Below are 15,988 nucleotides of genomic sequence, written 5' to 3' on the forward strand. Positions count from 1 at the left end.
CATAAAGCCCCCCCAAAAAGATGTAATGAAAAGTCATGTAATTGTTGAGCTGTGCCTGCCTTTCCCTCAACAGAAGGGACTAATTTGGTCACTCCACCCAGTGACTTATTTCTGAGACATCTATCTGTCCTTCAAATTTGATTAAAATTATCTAGCAGATTCAAAAGGTGTTAGAAAGGAACAGTGAAGAAACAGAGCCACAGTACAGGCTAAAACCAGCTATTAATATATTAGAACAGAATTATGCTGTCTTGAAAAGGGATGCAACACTTCATTATCTAAATGCCACTTACCAACAGGCTAGCTCTCACACATAAATGGCTCAGAAATACCAACTATAATTAAAAATATCAATTGAAACATAATGAATGTATTTCTGGCCCTTCAACTAGAGGAGCTGAGCAACACAGATAGGTTATTTTTTTTTTTTTAGAATCCAAGAACATACTTTGCAAAACAACTGTAACTAATTATTCATTACTCAGAATACATATATATACACACACACAGCTAAAAACCCATATAATCACAGAATAATTTGAGTTGGAAGATCTCTGAAGGTCATTTGTCCAACCTCCTGTGCAAAGCAGGGTCAGCTCTGAGCTCAGACAAGGCTGCTGAGGGCTTTATTCGGTTGGGTTTTGAGAGTCCCCAAGGATGGGGACTGCACAGCCTCTCTGGGCAACCTGCCCCACCACCTGACTATCCTGCATGAAGAAATTTTTCCTTATATCCAGTATGAACTTCTCTGTCTCAAGACAAGCCTGCTGTCTCGCTTCATCCCATCATGCAATGCTATGAAGAGCCTGGCTCTGCTTTCTTTATACATTCTCCACAAGGATGAGCAGGCTGCTGTTAGGACCCCCAAAGCCATCGCTTCCCCAGGCTGAACCAGCCCAGCTCCCTCAGCCTCTCCTCACAGGGCAGGTGCTCCAGCCCCTGACCATCTTGGTGGCCCTCTGCTGAACTTGTGACAGTTTATCAATCGCTTTCACCTATTGGCAGGCAACAAAACTGCACAGAGTCTTCCAGATATGGTCTAACAAGTGCTGACCAGAGGGGATGATCCCTCGCTTCCCGCAAGCTACTGGCCGTGTCCCTGCTGGTACGGCCCAGGAGGCCACTAGCCGTCTCTGCTGCCAGGGCACTGCTGGCTCGTGCCCAGCTCGCTGCCCACCAGGCCCCGGGGCCTTTTGGCAGAGCTGCTCCCCAGGCAGGCAGGCCCCAGCCGGTGTGGCTGCTGGGGCTCGTCCTCCCCGGGGCAGGGCTCTGCCTTCGGCCCTGCTGAATGTCACTGGGCTCCTGTTGACCCATCTCCCCAGCCAGTTTGGGTCCCTCTGAATGATCTGCCTAATTTAGTCTCATCTGCAAACTTTATGAGCAAGCAGTCCATCACCTCTTCCAAGTCATTGAAAAAAATGTCAAATGGGATGGGTCCCAGGCTAGACCCCCGCATTACCCTACTTGGTACCAGCCCCAAAGCAGAGTATGACCTATTGACCATCACCGTCTCAGCCCAATCACCCAACCAGGTTTTTAACCATTTCAGTATCCACCCATCCAAATGTCTCAACTTGGATAAGAAATATTGCAAAAGACAATGTCAAAAGCCTTGCTAAAGTTGAAGTAAAACATCCACTGCTCTTCTCTTGTCAACATATCCAGTCATTTTACTATGGAAGGCAATTAGGTTGGTCAGGCACGATTTACCCTTTTACCAATACAATAAATGATAAAACTATGTGACAACTCCACTGTTGTTTTGCCACGTGACCTTGTGTTATCGTTCAGGCCATTCCCCCTTTCAATCTCCCTACTGACTGGCCTTGAAGACAGACTTGTATCTAGGCACAGGTTCAGGCTCCACACAAAAAGATGTGTTACCTACTTGGTTTTAAACACCCTACCTGCCATTTTCTGTCTCTACCCAAAATTACTGAATGACTTTCTTTCTCCACAGCTTCTGAAGTTGTTGCATCAAAATTCCATCTGCAAGGAACAGAAAACCCATGTGGCACATGTCTACATCCCCACAGTTAAACCAAAGGAGTATGCTTCTAGCTTACACCACAAAACAGATGCTTATTGATGTGTTTCACTGTTTTGTTGTGAAGTGGCATTAAAAAGTCACATATGATGCTTTTCTGAAACATGACAAAACATTAAGCATCTGATCCATTATACTCCAGCATCCTTGGGAGCAGAGCAGGAGAGGCAGACTCCTTTCAGCCCCCGCAGGCATCGTGGTGAACCTGAGTACCCAAGAACGACTCTGCAAACAGTCCCTTTGGAATGACAAACTTGTAAAATTCCTTATCCACCTTCTTTACACGAATCTCTGACGGCAAATGTATCAGTGTATTAGGCTAGCAACCCTCTGACTAGTTCATGCAAATCAGTGTCTTTTTATGTTACATGTACCTGTTCTTTATTCCAAGTAAACATCTTGTTCTCCTACTAAGGAACAGTGATAAGAAAGAAAGAAAGGATGAATTAAGGGCTTTTACAAAAATGTATTTATTTTACAAAAAAAAAAAAAAAATCACATGGGAAAGCATTACATGCCATGATTTGAGAAGAGCTTGACTTGTCATTGATAAACAAAATAGATGTTCTCTAATGGCAGCATCAGAAATTTACTCCTTAAATAATGACATTAGGTAGCAAGCATAGAAATAGCAGACACAGAGAAAAGGACCCAAATAATATAATTTTAAGTAAAAGATATTTTACCACTAGGTGTCCCTGTTACAAAACTATAATCCTACAGAATGCCCTGTGAGATACAGGGCAAATAATTTGAATTACTGTTAAAGCTGCTGGCACAAGCTGGCAAAACCTTCAAAAGCCAAAGTGTCTAAGTCACAGAACCAGTGTGGATTGTTAGAGACCATGAAAGATAAAGGCAAGTATTTAACATGTCCTTTTTGAGTACTGCTACCAGCTAAGATATAGCACTAAGTAAGATACAGCAACTTACTTAAATGTAGCACTTAACGTATTTCAGATGTGTATTTAGTGGGAGAGCAAGTGGCAGGGAGATTCAGTTCTCCCTTTAAAGCAGCCAGCATAAGGCAGCTGTTAGAAACAGCCACAACGGGTATGCTGCCGCTTAATACAAACGCACTCATGGCCACACTGTTCGCCTACTACGCCTGCCCCGCACATCTAACTCAGCTCATTTTGACTGCAACCGATTTAAACAAAGATCACTGGGAAGGGTACAACAAGTACCTGTGGATAAGCTGAGGGCAGTGGCCCTTTCAGGTAAATCAGTTGCAGCTGGACGAGGCCACATGGTACAGCCCTGAAGACATCCATCCCTCTGTGCTCTCTGTCAATAATCTTGAGCATTAGTTGACTCTGCCTCTTGGGGAGGGGAGGGCTACTTATTGGGAGAAGAAAGAGTTATAGAAAATATTTGGAACATACTCAAAGACTGTTTTAGCGGGTGCAAAAACCCAACAATTATGTTGTGCTGGTCAGCTGCATATTGAATACTTTTCCCTTGCCTATGGTTGTACAGCAAGATCCAGCCAAATGTTAGTGAGGTCGCCTGTTTCTTCCAATAATTTCCCGCTTGGCAGCATCGCCTTCCTTACATGTAAGCCTGTCTGTTGGAGGATGACTGTTTGATAGGAACTGAACGGACTTCACATTCAAGTTTCTGGATTCCCCACACATACCAACAATTAATTTTAAGATTAAATTTACAGTAAGAAAAAGCACAACACACACCTAGTTTAAAGTAATTGGAGTGCATTTGCAAACTTCCATGCTAGCTTTTTTCCTAACAGACACTGAAGTTTTGCCACTATATTATTACTATGTTTGTTTCAGCAAAAAGATGCTGTTAAGATGGCTACAGTTGAAACTCACCCGTCCCTGCAAGCAGCCCACAGATAAGCACATCAAAGAGGAACTCGACAGCTCACTTTTAGGAGTTACAGCATATCAGTCATTTCAGAGAATGAAAACAGAGTCAACTTTCAGTTGTCCACAGGCTAATCATTTAAACTGCATGTTAGCTCTCTAAAAATGCCCATGCTTGTGCTAGAGACAGGAGTATAGCCACGTGACACCGTGCAGCATGGCCTCCTGAACTCTGCTCGTGCTAACTTTGAGATCTCCCTGTTCCACACCAGCTGTCCTTTGCTTCCCATCTTCCATGACACCACCCCCATAGCTCCTCCACTTAATTGTCCATCTACTCGTATTGACCAAATTTTCATACCTTAAGAGGTGGACTGTAGGAAGGCTAATCACCTTAATTCATTCCACTGCTGCAGTTGGGGTTTGCTGGGTGGAGAAGTCAGAAAGCTGTAGCCATTTCTCCTTCCCCACTCCCAGCTATCAGCAGAAGAGGAGCTCCAGCTGGGAAATGGCAGAGAAACCCTTTCTTGGCTCCTCTCTGCCTTACCTTAGGCACAGCCACCTTTCAGGCCTAGAGACCACCTGCAAACACCTGGAAAATCCTTATCAGTCTTCAGAGACCAAGCAACAAGGAGAACGATTAGTAAAGTCCCGAGTTTACAAATCAGAATCCAACTAATAAAAAGCGGTTTGAAACTCTCGGGGAAGAGGGGGAGGTTTATTCAGTGAGAACCAGAAAGGTGTGCAAGAGGGGATCAGGCCCAGCTTTGTGACAGGACTAGGGCTGCCGAGCCCCGCAGCGCCGGCCGTCCTGTGAGCTGTCACCCTGCTCGGAGCCTCGCAAGCCGAGGCCATACGTGATGGGCAAACCTCAACTTCTGTTTAACCTGGAGTACCAAAGGGAAAATAAGCCTCCTGCAGGCCCCCCGGTTGAAAAGACAGCCCGAACAATATGTCACGAGTGTATGTTAAAGGATCTAAAGGAATCGTAAGTCTATTTCTATTCTGACTTTTCAGAAAAACAAGGTTTTGCAGCAGCCTGGCTCGTACACCCTGAGGAGGTGAGCCGGGGGTGGGGGAGAGGCGGGGGAGAGGCGCGGGCAGGCGGGCGGGAGGCCGGCCGCACAGCCGGGAGCTACCCGGCGCCTCAGCCTCCCGGGCGCCCACCGGCACTTCTCCGCCCGTTCCCAGGGCAGGCGGCCCTGCCCGAGCAGCTCTCCCCGGTTTGCCCGCCTCGGGAACGCCTCACGCCACGGCTCCGCGGCTAACAGCTCTCGCCTGAGGAGCCGCGGCCAGGCCTGCCTCCACGGCCCCCGCGCGGTGGGGGGCGCCGCAGCGGGTGGGCGCCCCGGCCCTCCCCGTAGGCCGCCGCCCCTTACCCAGCTCGGTGCCCGGGTTTCGGCCCGCCATGGCCCGCGTTGCCGGCGGCTCGCCGCCCCCGTTGGCGGACCCGGGCGAGGCTGGCAGCCTTCGGCCTCGCTGGACCCGCCCCCCGCGGACAGGAAGCGGCGGCGGCGGCGGCCGGGCAGGTTCGGCAGGTCTGCTACGGCCGCCGGGGCACGGCGTTCCCCCGCCGCCATGGCGTTAGTAGCGAGCCCACCGCACCAGAGCCGTCGGTAACGAGGCAGCCAAGGCCTACCCGCAGCCCTCAACCTCGACAGGGTGAGAGCACTGCCCTTCTGTGACGGGAGCTGCTAGGCTATTCTGTTCCTTCAGTGCTAAGTAACACCTATCTTGCCGTCTTGATGATAACGAGTCCAGGCAACTTCCGATTTGAGTTGAATCTTCAAGTAGAAACTTGTGCCACACGTACACAATGAGCTCTAATAAACTTACCAACCTTGTAAAACTTACTAGTAACACTTGCAAAATGGAAGCCCGGTAACAAAGCCACTGACAACTTCACAGCCTTTACTTTTTTCCCAGAGTTGTAATGACAAACCCGCATGAAAAAAGTATTAAACATTGTTAATATTGTCATTTGGATGAAACATCTTGCAACTTTAGCCCTACTTGCTCGGTACTAGCAAAGAAACCACAAACTCACAACAGCATCATGTAAAGCAGCAAAGGGTCACAGCTCTGAAATCGGAGGACGCTGTTCCAGGCGTCTCTATGAAACGCTACACAGCCTACTTGAAATACCGCATGAAGACCACAGCCTGCAAGACGTTTTGCCATGGGGTGAAGTGTGTGAGTTTCTTGTTTTAAACACATCCTTCAGCTTGTAAAATGAACAGCTCCTAGACTGAAATACTAGATTTGGAGCCCTCATAAGCCTTAATGGAATTAATGATAAGGCTGAAACAATTAGCTGTTAACCAGAGGGTTACGACTTGCCTGTTTTTAGAGTAAAACTCAAATAGATAACTGCAAAACTAATTTTGGAATAAAAGTCTGTGAAATGCCATATCCTTAAGACTACTATTGCACTAAGAAACCATCATTCATGGGATCATTCTCTGTTTTCCTTCTTACTTCCCCACCCGAACAGCTGAAGCTGGAAGGGACCTCTGTCAACCACCCGAGTCCAACCACCTGCTCAAGCAGGCTCAGATACAGCAGGTCCCCTAGGACCACATCCAGTTGGGTTTTGAGTATCTTCAAGAACGGAGACTTCACAACCTTTCCAGGCAACCTGTTGCAGTGTTTTGACTGCCCTTCACAATGGAAAAGGATTTTCTTATGTTCAGACAGAATTGCCCATGTTTCAATGTATACCCCAATTTTCAAATGTTAAGCTTCAATTTTCTAAGATGATGGCATTACTGTACTCTTGTGAAAAAATCCAAAAGAACAGTAAGGACAAGTATGAATATGAAAAAATAAAAAGGTGTATGAATAACTATACCACTGTATAACTTTTCTCCTTTCCATACAGAATGCATTATGTAAACCTTTCAGCATAACATTAAGGGAAATGACAAGTGGAAGAATGGCAATATTTTCTTTAATGAAGAAAATATGATTTGTAACCTTGAAAGAGTAACTTTTTTATCCAGTCTGGAAGACTAAACCCAAGCTTTATACAGATTCATAGCCAGCCTCTGAGATTTTCATGTACAACCAAATATTTCAGGCAGCACGTTTAGTTTAGGAGTTTTCACTGTTTTTGAGACTCACATTTACATTCAAACTTCAAAGAATAAAAAGACACAAAGCTTACAGATCAAAGAACTTGCCACCCTCCGTACCAACACTGAAACATTCTTATTGCTTTCCCTCTGTATAGTACAAAACCAAGATGCTAGAAAGGATTACGTAATTAACTTGGTTGTTTTTCCATTCCATGAACCCAACGCTCAACAGTAAGACACGAGTTTTGAGAGGCATTTTATTTAGACAACTGAAAACAGTTAAATGTTCAGAAGCAGCGTACAATGAAACAAAACCCGAACCAAATACTTTAAGTACATAATCCCTTCTTTTCAACTAAAGCCAAATTTTCCAACTTTCAAGAAAAAAAAAAAGGGTAAAAGCCATTGTATCTCTTCTCCATAATAAAGAAAACACACTACAATGAGTCTAATTGAAAGTGGAGAGACTGGATCTTGGCTTGCACACTTCTTTGAAAAGACAGTAGGCAGTTATGCTAAAAATATAGCAAAACTCTACTACTTGTCTTTTTTTTTTTTGATATTCAGTTCTCTTACAGACAACACCTAGCCAGTTCCACCGCATTCTCATCAATTACTGCTCATCTTTGCCTCGTGTAGAGAGTGCACTCTGGAAGGCTGCTGTTTATCACTGTTCACTTGATTTAGTCTCGTATGTCCATATGTCGCATAACAGTTGCAATAATCAGGCCTTAACTTCAGGAGTTGAGCTGTACACTGAATCTGAGTTTTCAGAGGCAAGCTCTTCTGCAATTAAATAAAAAGGGTATTATTTAAGTTCACCTTAGATACATAAACCAAAGAAATGTTGCAAGGATTGCTTAAAGACCAGTTCAGTTTGTTTTCCCATTTAACCTGATCCAGTTATTCTACCCCATCTGTTCAGTCTGCACAGCTCTAGTCACTAGTCTGACACTTACCACATGGTCATTTTCAGGAAAATGCATGCAAAGATCTTTTGAGAAGAGTGAAAAATGCCAGAAGGTACTTGGGGAAAACTACCTCTTCCATACTAAAGAATGCTACCATCTTGGCTGATCTTTTAACACTTAGCGGAGTTGAAGCTGGCAGTTCAGTGCATTACCTATTTCCTCCTCTGCAGTTCCTGGAAGGGTGGCCCTTGCTTTTGCTGCTTCTGCATTCTCCTCTTCTGCAGAGAGGAGGGAGAAAAAACAGTCAGTACCTTCAGTTCCCCCCCACCCACCTTAATAAAAAAAAAAAAAAACACCACATTCCTTTTAATTTAGTGTTGAGGAGAACCAGTTGGGTAAGCAATTCCATTAATGAATACTCATTTGTGGTTTTCTAGACATTGCTTCCCCCCCAAGTTTAGAGAACCAAAGTACAATATAAAACAAAACTATCATCCACACTTCTTTCTAGAGATTCTTATCTCTTTAAGACTTATAAAAGTGGTACTTCATATTTCTTGCTCTTTAACATAAAAATACATCAGACTGTTTGCTTAAACATCCACAAAGTGTCTATATTCAATAACCTTACAGTTTTGAAGTTAATTGCTTAAAATGACAGCTACAAAAGTAAATCCTTAAATCTAACAGATCTGAGTGGATACAGAAACCCTCAGAAGACAGTACAGTTACTGTATGAAATTCAGGGATGTTTACCACTTACGATAGACATTACTTAAAAAGTGCACACGAAGCAGCCAAGTTTCACCAGGAACAAGCACACACTTACCAGGAACTACACACTTCCAAAGACCATAGGTTTTCCCTACTGTTGTCTGCCACAGCCTTAGTGTACCATCCTCAGAGCCACTTGCATATAACTCTCCATCAGGGCTAAATCTCACACAGTGAATTGGACCAAAGTGTCCTTTGTAAGATTCTGTAAGAGGACATAACAAGACCATCAATATCAAATTTCAGCCAACAACTGAAATTAGTAAGTAAAAACTGATCAGAAGAGGGGAAAAAATACTGATGGGAGGGCACTTTCTCAATATTTAACTTCTGATGCAAAACAAAGCTTCTATTAATTGGTATCTCAGTGATCTCTAATTTGGGTAACATGTTAATGTTTTATTAACCGCAAGAAAACAGTGCTTATTTATTGTAGGCAAAACTACAAAGCAAGCCAGTAGCACAGAGTACACATGCTCTGTTCCTTCAACCACTCACTCCACACACATACAATTTTAAACGAGGACAGGATCAACGAACAAACTTAGAAACACACCTTTTTTGAAATATATTTGGCCAACATTAACAAGAACACAAACATATCACATTTTTCATAAAAGCAAGTAACTGCGGCTCGTTAGACATATCTAATGAATGCTATAGTATAACACTTAAGTTAACAAACAGCTTGCTATTGCAGCAATACAGAATGACAACCTTTTTTTTAATCAGGTGCAAAGAGCTGTTTAATGGAGGCTTTAATTAGTTCTAGAAGAATAACGTTAGGTATACCGATAGGAAAAAATGCTTAACTGATAATATACCTTTTCATCCTCTTGCACAGCATGCTATGCTAAGACCTTATTCAAGTACAAGTTTCATTTATTAGTCATTATTTCATTAATCTAATACCCATTTCAGAACTCATTTTTTATTATAGAAGACAAACATACCTAATTCTTCTCCTGTATTATAGTCATATTTATAGAGTTTAAAATCTTCACCACCCGCAACCAAACATTCTTTTGCAGGGTGAAGTGATGCAGAATTGATTGTAGCAGGTGCTTCGAACGATTTAATCTGCTCTAGACTGAGGGAGAAAAAGGTTGTTAACAAAGTTCATTACAAAAAAAAAAAAAAAAGATCCTGAGAGCAAAGAAACTGTGATTCTACTGTCACAACTGCTTTTAAGAAAAACAGAATACACCCACACAGTTTCTGAAACAAGTTTTAACACTTGCAAATCATGCTTATCAAGTTAGAAACGAGTTCAGAATAAGCAAAACAAAAGCTCACACATTCAGAGCTACTTTCTGGAATATGTTTAAGTGTGTAACTTGCTTTCTTAAGACATCATAGAGATGTATAAATAATTAGTTCTCTGAAAAGCACTGAACTGAACCCTGGCTGAAACTTATTTAACAACAATTACAATTAGTGTGAAATACAAAAATGGCACCGAACCTTTACAGTCTAGCATCTTATAGACAGTTAGGGTTCACTATTTTAGAAAGGGTGGTTGTTTCACACTGTGCCTCTGACAAGATGGCAAGCAAAGATATCCACTAATGCCACTTCTGACAAATTGGTGATTTTTGGCCTTGTGCGGTCAGTTTTTACCCACAACCAAGCCCATTACTCAACCTGTGAAAATTCTGTGTTTTGGACTCACGTTTCTGCACTATGAAAAGCAATAGTCTTCCCATAGGTTATCACAAGTATCTGTCCTTCTGGAACATACTCCATGCTGCTCACCGACATTGCAACATTTAGTGCCTTTACTTCAGTCATGGTACTCCGGTCCCAGAGGCTTAAGAGGAAACAAAAAGGGAAAAAAAAAAAAGACTCTCAGATTACTTCAGCAAATCAAACAATTTTCACCTCCCATCCCTGGCAAGATTTGGATCAAAAACGCCACCTAACAAAGAACGTGGTTTGACTCCACAGGTACTTTGGATTTTCAGTGGCATCCTTATCTTCATTCTCACCTGGGCAAAGTTTTAAGGCATGCTTACTTTAAAATACTGCTACTTTTGAAGCTTAATGCTACAACATGAAATGGTACACATACCATTTAACTACTCAAGGATTCTCTTGGAGATTAAAAATCTTGTTGTAAGTCTCCTGAGCAACAGAGCTTTCTAGAAGCAAGGCTTGAAGATTCCATTCTGCCTTTTTACCTCACAAGGCAAAGAGGTACTAATGCCAATTTATACAAAGAACAGAGGTTCATTTAAGATAATATAGTTTTCTATCTAGGGGTGCAAGACCTATCTAAACAGAAAAGAAATTAATTATTTCTGCTATGACAAGTAAGAATCTTCATTCATTAGCTGACTGCTGCATTTCTATTTCTGCAATTCAGAGAAAAAAAACAAGAGAAAAAAAACAAGACTAGGCTCTCGCCTATCTTGAACACTAGGAAACTGAAAAGAACTGGAGCTGAAAAGGAGACTACAGGGAAATTGCACCAGTGACTTCACCCTCCCATCCTTCCTTCCCCAAAGCAGAAAAGACCATTCTTTTCTCTCTCCTTTGTGCCATAAATGTAAGAATGGTGAAACAGCTAGGCATGACATGACACTGGTCATATCAGCCAGAAAGCTGAGGAAGCAGTTAGGCACATCTCCCATCTTTTCTGGACAGCATAGTTTGAGGAAGGGTCTTTGTCAATTCATCTCCCCAGCAGCCAGGTTTGTCTAGGTTTCAGCACATCTCCTACCAATTGGGCATAAAATAAACCAAACACTTAACCGTGACTGGATGAGCCATCTTATAAAAACACTAAAGCCTACTCAACTTATCAGCATGGCAGAGAAAGAGGGCTATGTCTATCAACAGTGCACTGTTTCCAGATACTCTTCCCAATCTTTTATCCCAGTGCCTGGCTAGTCCATGCCTTGTGCATCTTTAAAGGCTGGATTGCAGAAGACAAGGCAGCAATATCTCAGCACAACGTGTATGCACAAGACCTCATCTATAAATTCATCTTCTCTAGGATTACGAGAGGCATAAATTTATTCTACTATGCAGTTCTCAAAGACCACCTCTTCTTATCAGGGAGGACACATTTATGGGGTAAATTAGAATTATTACAAAAGTTATGTCTCTAACAGCAGAAGAGAACTGTATTAGGCATGCAGCTGTAAGAATCTAGGATCAAATAACCTGTGCTACTTATATCCGTTACCAAAAAACATAACTATCTTCTCACATAGATTATGACAACAAATAAAAGTGAGCTTCTTAGAAAACTGAAAGTTACTTTTTCTTACCGGACAGTTTTATCATCAGCTGAAAGAATCTGTTTGTCATCACTGCTCCATAAGGCCTTTTTAATGCCAGAAGTATGCCCACTGACAACATCAGGTTCTTAAAATAAAGCCAAATATTTTAATACATGTAAGAAAATGAAATATGTCATGCAGCAGTTTGGGAGCTTTCTTAAGTAATACAGATTTCCATTTACTAGGAACTGTAAAATTACTTCAAGCACTTATGACTTTATTTGTAGATCTTATTCCAGGAACAGGATAAATGTAAACTGGGCATCTGATTGCCTAAATTTAAAAAGCTTCACTAGTTTAACATCAAGGATCTCTAGCTTCCTATCAATCATCAGTAGTTCAGTATCAACATGAATTTAAACACACTTAAAATATGTGGAGTCTTTTTTCTTTCAGATGACTAAATTTTAGTTAATTAGACCTATTTCTAATGAGTCTGTGTTGAACTGAAACATGCTATCCTTCAAGTCCATTATAGATAAACTCTAATTCACTTGTAAAAGCGTAAACTTAAAATATACAGATTACCTTACTATAGCAAAAGGTTACAGACACTACATTTGTAAAATAATCCTCAACTTTATCTTTTGTGATTCATAACAGAAAGTGGCTCTTAGTTTCAGAACTTTTATTTAACTCCAAAAAACAATCAGTTCTAAAAGCAGACTCACCTGCTTCTGGCTTGCTCAAGTCATAGATACGCAACAGTTTATCTTGTCCACCTGTTAACAGATAATTGCTATCCTGAAACAGAAGTTATAAAGGGTCAACTCTATTTTGAATCAAAATACCAGCCTTCATTCATGAGTCCTAAAATAACAGCTCTTTCTCTCAGACAGCTTCTAACACACTTACTACATTTAAGCTACAATCTTAAAAACTAGAAGTGGTATGCTAGATTATTTGCCTGTTAAGCTACACATGTAAAAAAGTAGAAAAATAACTAAGAGCAAAACATACTCAAGAGCTTACTTCCCTGGTGAATAAGGTATAAAGGTTTCTCATACCTGTGTAAAATCCACACTTTTGACAATGTGTTTGTGAGCCAATGTGATTAGTTCATCACCTGACACAGCATCCCACACTTTGCTAAACGGCAAGAGAAAACATTTTTATTTTAGTAGCACCAGGACAAATCAACCTGGACAGTCAGATCAGTTTGTAAGCAATCTTTCCTCATACCACCATAACACTTTACCATAAATGCTACATTCTTTTAAGTTATAACCCAGTTAGTCAATAAGAATACTTTATATGTTTTTACTAAAGCTTTTCTTGTACTATCCCACCACTTTCCTTTATCCTCTTCTTCAGGATAATGCAGACTGATTAGCATTTTAGTTTTAAGACAAAGGCAGTTGTTCTCTGCAACTTTATTAATAGAGATTGCCCTCTACTAACAGGATTCAACTTGCCAAATATTAACATATGCTGCAAACAGCACAAACAAACAACAAAGAACATCAAAGAAATAATCCACTAGAATTTTCACAAGAGTTTTCTTGTAATAAAAAACGGCTAACTGGTAGAAGCAAAATAAAAATCACTCTTTGAACTCTGCTGTAACTACAGTGCCAGAGATTAGAGCCGCACAGAAACGTTATTCTAGCAAACCGGTATGGTAATTAAGTATATTTATCAAGAAGCAATCATAGTTGTTCATCATGACGGAATTAACTGTAGCTGCTTTCAAGAACCTAAGTGTCTAGGTTTTAATTTGGCTAGCCATAAATAAGCTAACAATCACTAAAGAAAAACAAATGAATCAGTAATTTACTAGAGCTTTATGCCACCAAAGAGCACTATAGACTAAAATCAAAATACAGACTTCAAAGACAGTTAATCACTTACGCTGTAAAATCTGCTGCTGCTGTAGCTGCTTTAGTGGCATCCGTGTTCAAAGTGGCACCCCAAACAGCACCTTTATGACCTAGAAATGTGCCAATCCAGTCTCCTGTGTCGCCCTGACGCAGCATAGGCTTCCCATCTTCACAAAAACAAAACCAATATTCAGGTAACATGATAAAAAAAGGAAGCTGTTTTAAAAAAAAGATTCCCTTGCACCGGCATGTGGAAATACCACATACTTCATGAAGCTATTCTTTGTAAAAGAGTTTAGCTGAAGAGCTTAGATATGCAGCTGTACTTGCTGCATGCATCTAAAACTGTACAGACATCAAAATACTACTCCAAATGAGATAAAAGTTTTCTTTAGGTTTGTGTTAAGGTAGAAGGGAGATAGAAAGGTGCATTTCGTTTAGGTTTTATTTCTACTAAAGTTTTCTCCAGGCAGGACAGGTTTGGTTTTTTTTTTTACTTTGGAACAGTATTATCAGACTAACAGTATGCCAAAATAAGTCTTGTGTTTGTAATCAGATACATTTAAAATACATACAGAGATATTGTAAAAATGAAACAGAAATAGAAAGTCTTTCCTGTGATTATTTTTTCTGGGAGGCTATCAAAAAGTTGTTTACACAAGAAGATGTAGAGCTGAATTAGAAGCACTCCAAGGCAAAAAGGAACGTCCTTTTAAACTTATGAATACATGCATAAGATTAACATATACATGGACGAAGGGGAAATGCTATTCACATAATGAGAAGAGAGTTCTCATGGGAAAAGAGGCAGACGTCATCATTCTGTGTCCAGCAAGGCAGCTGCCCTGGTTAAACAGGAGCTCACTTTAAAACCTACAGCCTATGTGCACAGACAGTAGAAACGGGCTGGTTTAGAAAGAAATCTTTTCGAGGCTTCCCAACCCCTCAACAGTTTGGCTCCAAACCGGGCGAATACGGGCTTTGATACCCCCTAGGCTAACCCGGTAATTAAGCACCACGACAATCAGCTGTCCGCTCCCTTTGTCATTCGGCAACACCGTAAGCTGGTATTCCCCTACAAGCATCAGCGTTTCACTGGGCGAACAGGGCGCCCCTCCACAACTGCCCCGGCGAGCACCGGCCGCTCGGCACCCTCCCGCGGCCTCCTCCCGCGCTCCCGCCCGCCCCAGCAACACCACACACACCCCCCCCCCCCGAGGAAGGCGATGCGCGGCCTACGAGCAGCGGGGCGGAGGCGCGGCACGGCCCACTCCCCCCCCCCGCTCCCCACACACCGCCGCCCCCGGGGGCGAGGGCATCCCCGCCGGGCAGACTAAAACAAAGGGGCCGGCGACAGGAGCGCCGCCGCCGCCCGTCACCGCTCACCCTTGCAGGCGCTGATGAGGAAGTAGCCGTAGGGGGTGACGCCGCTGAAGGCCAGGTCCACCACGGGCCGCGTGTGCCCGGAGCACGTCAGCGGGGTCTGCCTCATGGCCATGGCGGCGGCGGCAGCCCCGGAGGCGGGGGGAGGGAGGGAGGGAGGGGGGGGAAAGGGGCGCGGGGCGGCGGCGGGGCGCGCGCGCACGGAACCTGGGAAGGGACACGAGTCCCCTCCGGCCGGGCAGGAAGCGGCGACGGTGGCGGCGAGGGAGGAAATGACGGCACGGAAACGCTTCGGAGCGGAAGCTACGTCAGCCAGCGGGGGCGCAGCCGGAAGCGCCGCTCGGCGCAGGCGCACGGGGGCGGGGCGGGGCGTCACCGCGCGGCGTGGCCTTGAGGGGAGCCGGGAGGTCCGGAGCTCTTCGCCCCCGCAGCGCCATCGAGGGGCGGCGCCGCCCCGGCCCCGCGGCGCTGAGTGCGCCCGCGTTGTGTCCGGCGGCCTGTGACAGGGCAGCCGGCCCGCCCGCGGGCGGCGCTGAATTCCTCCTCAGCCGTGACGGCCTCTGACACCGCGGCGTTCCCCGCCAATGCGATAATGGCGCCCTCTGTTCCCTCATCCCAGTTCCTGAAGGAATACTGCTTCACTGACTCCAGGGTAGGGTCCAAGGCTCCTCAGTGCTCCTTTATTTTGACTAGGAGCTCTTCTACAGCGGTTCCCAGCAGTCCCCAGCCTTGTCCTTGCTTCTCAGTAGTTGGCGTTTCGCATAAATCGATGCCAGTGGTGGCACGGCCCTGCCCATCTCCCCATGCCCAGCTCCTTCCCAGTTAGTTCTTTGTGGGCCTGTGGTGCTGCTCTGCTCTCTTCA

The 15,988-nt window shown here is 43.7% G+C and overlaps 2 protein-coding genes across 4 annotated transcripts in view; both read right to left on the bottom strand.

Moving 5' to 3' along the window:
- Positions 1-5,286, bottom strand: part of DERA (deoxyribose-phosphate aldolase) — a 55,445-nt gene extending 50,159 nt beyond the window's left edge. For all 3 annotated transcript variants that reach the window (XM_050906722.1, XM_050906714.1, XM_050906704.1), the window contains exon 1: positions 5,253-5,286. In XM_050906722.1, the coding sequence (XP_050762679.1) occupies positions 5,253-5,283 (31 nt within the window). In that variant the 5' untranslated portion in view covers positions 5,284-5,286. The remainder of the gene's footprint in view (positions 1-5,252) is intronic.
- Positions 5,287-6,806: 1,520 nt separating this feature from the next.
- STRAP (serine/threonine kinase receptor associated protein) lies at positions 6,807-15,321 on the bottom strand. Its single transcript, XM_050913939.1, has 10 exons — positions 15,129-15,321; positions 13,774-13,909; positions 12,930-13,011; positions 12,594-12,666; positions 11,911-12,007; positions 10,308-10,445; positions 9,589-9,725; positions 8,691-8,840; positions 8,074-8,139; positions 6,807-7,736 (listed from the first exon to the last, which is right to left on the bottom strand). Exons 1-10 carry the CDS (start codon positions 15,238-15,240, stop codon positions 7,675-7,677), a joined length of 1,053 nt encoding a protein of 350 aa, XP_050769896.1. The 5' UTR covers positions 15,241-15,321; the 3' UTR covers positions 6,807-7,674.
- Between the last annotated feature and the right edge of the window lie 667 nt (positions 15,322-15,988).

The sequence above is a fragment of the Gymnogyps californianus genome, chromosome 1 (assembly GCF_018139145.2).
Source record: "Gymnogyps californianus isolate 813 chromosome 1, ASM1813914v2, whole genome shotgun sequence".
In the NCBI taxonomy this organism is placed as follows: domain Eukaryota; kingdom Metazoa; phylum Chordata; class Aves; order Accipitriformes; family Cathartidae; genus Gymnogyps; species Gymnogyps californianus.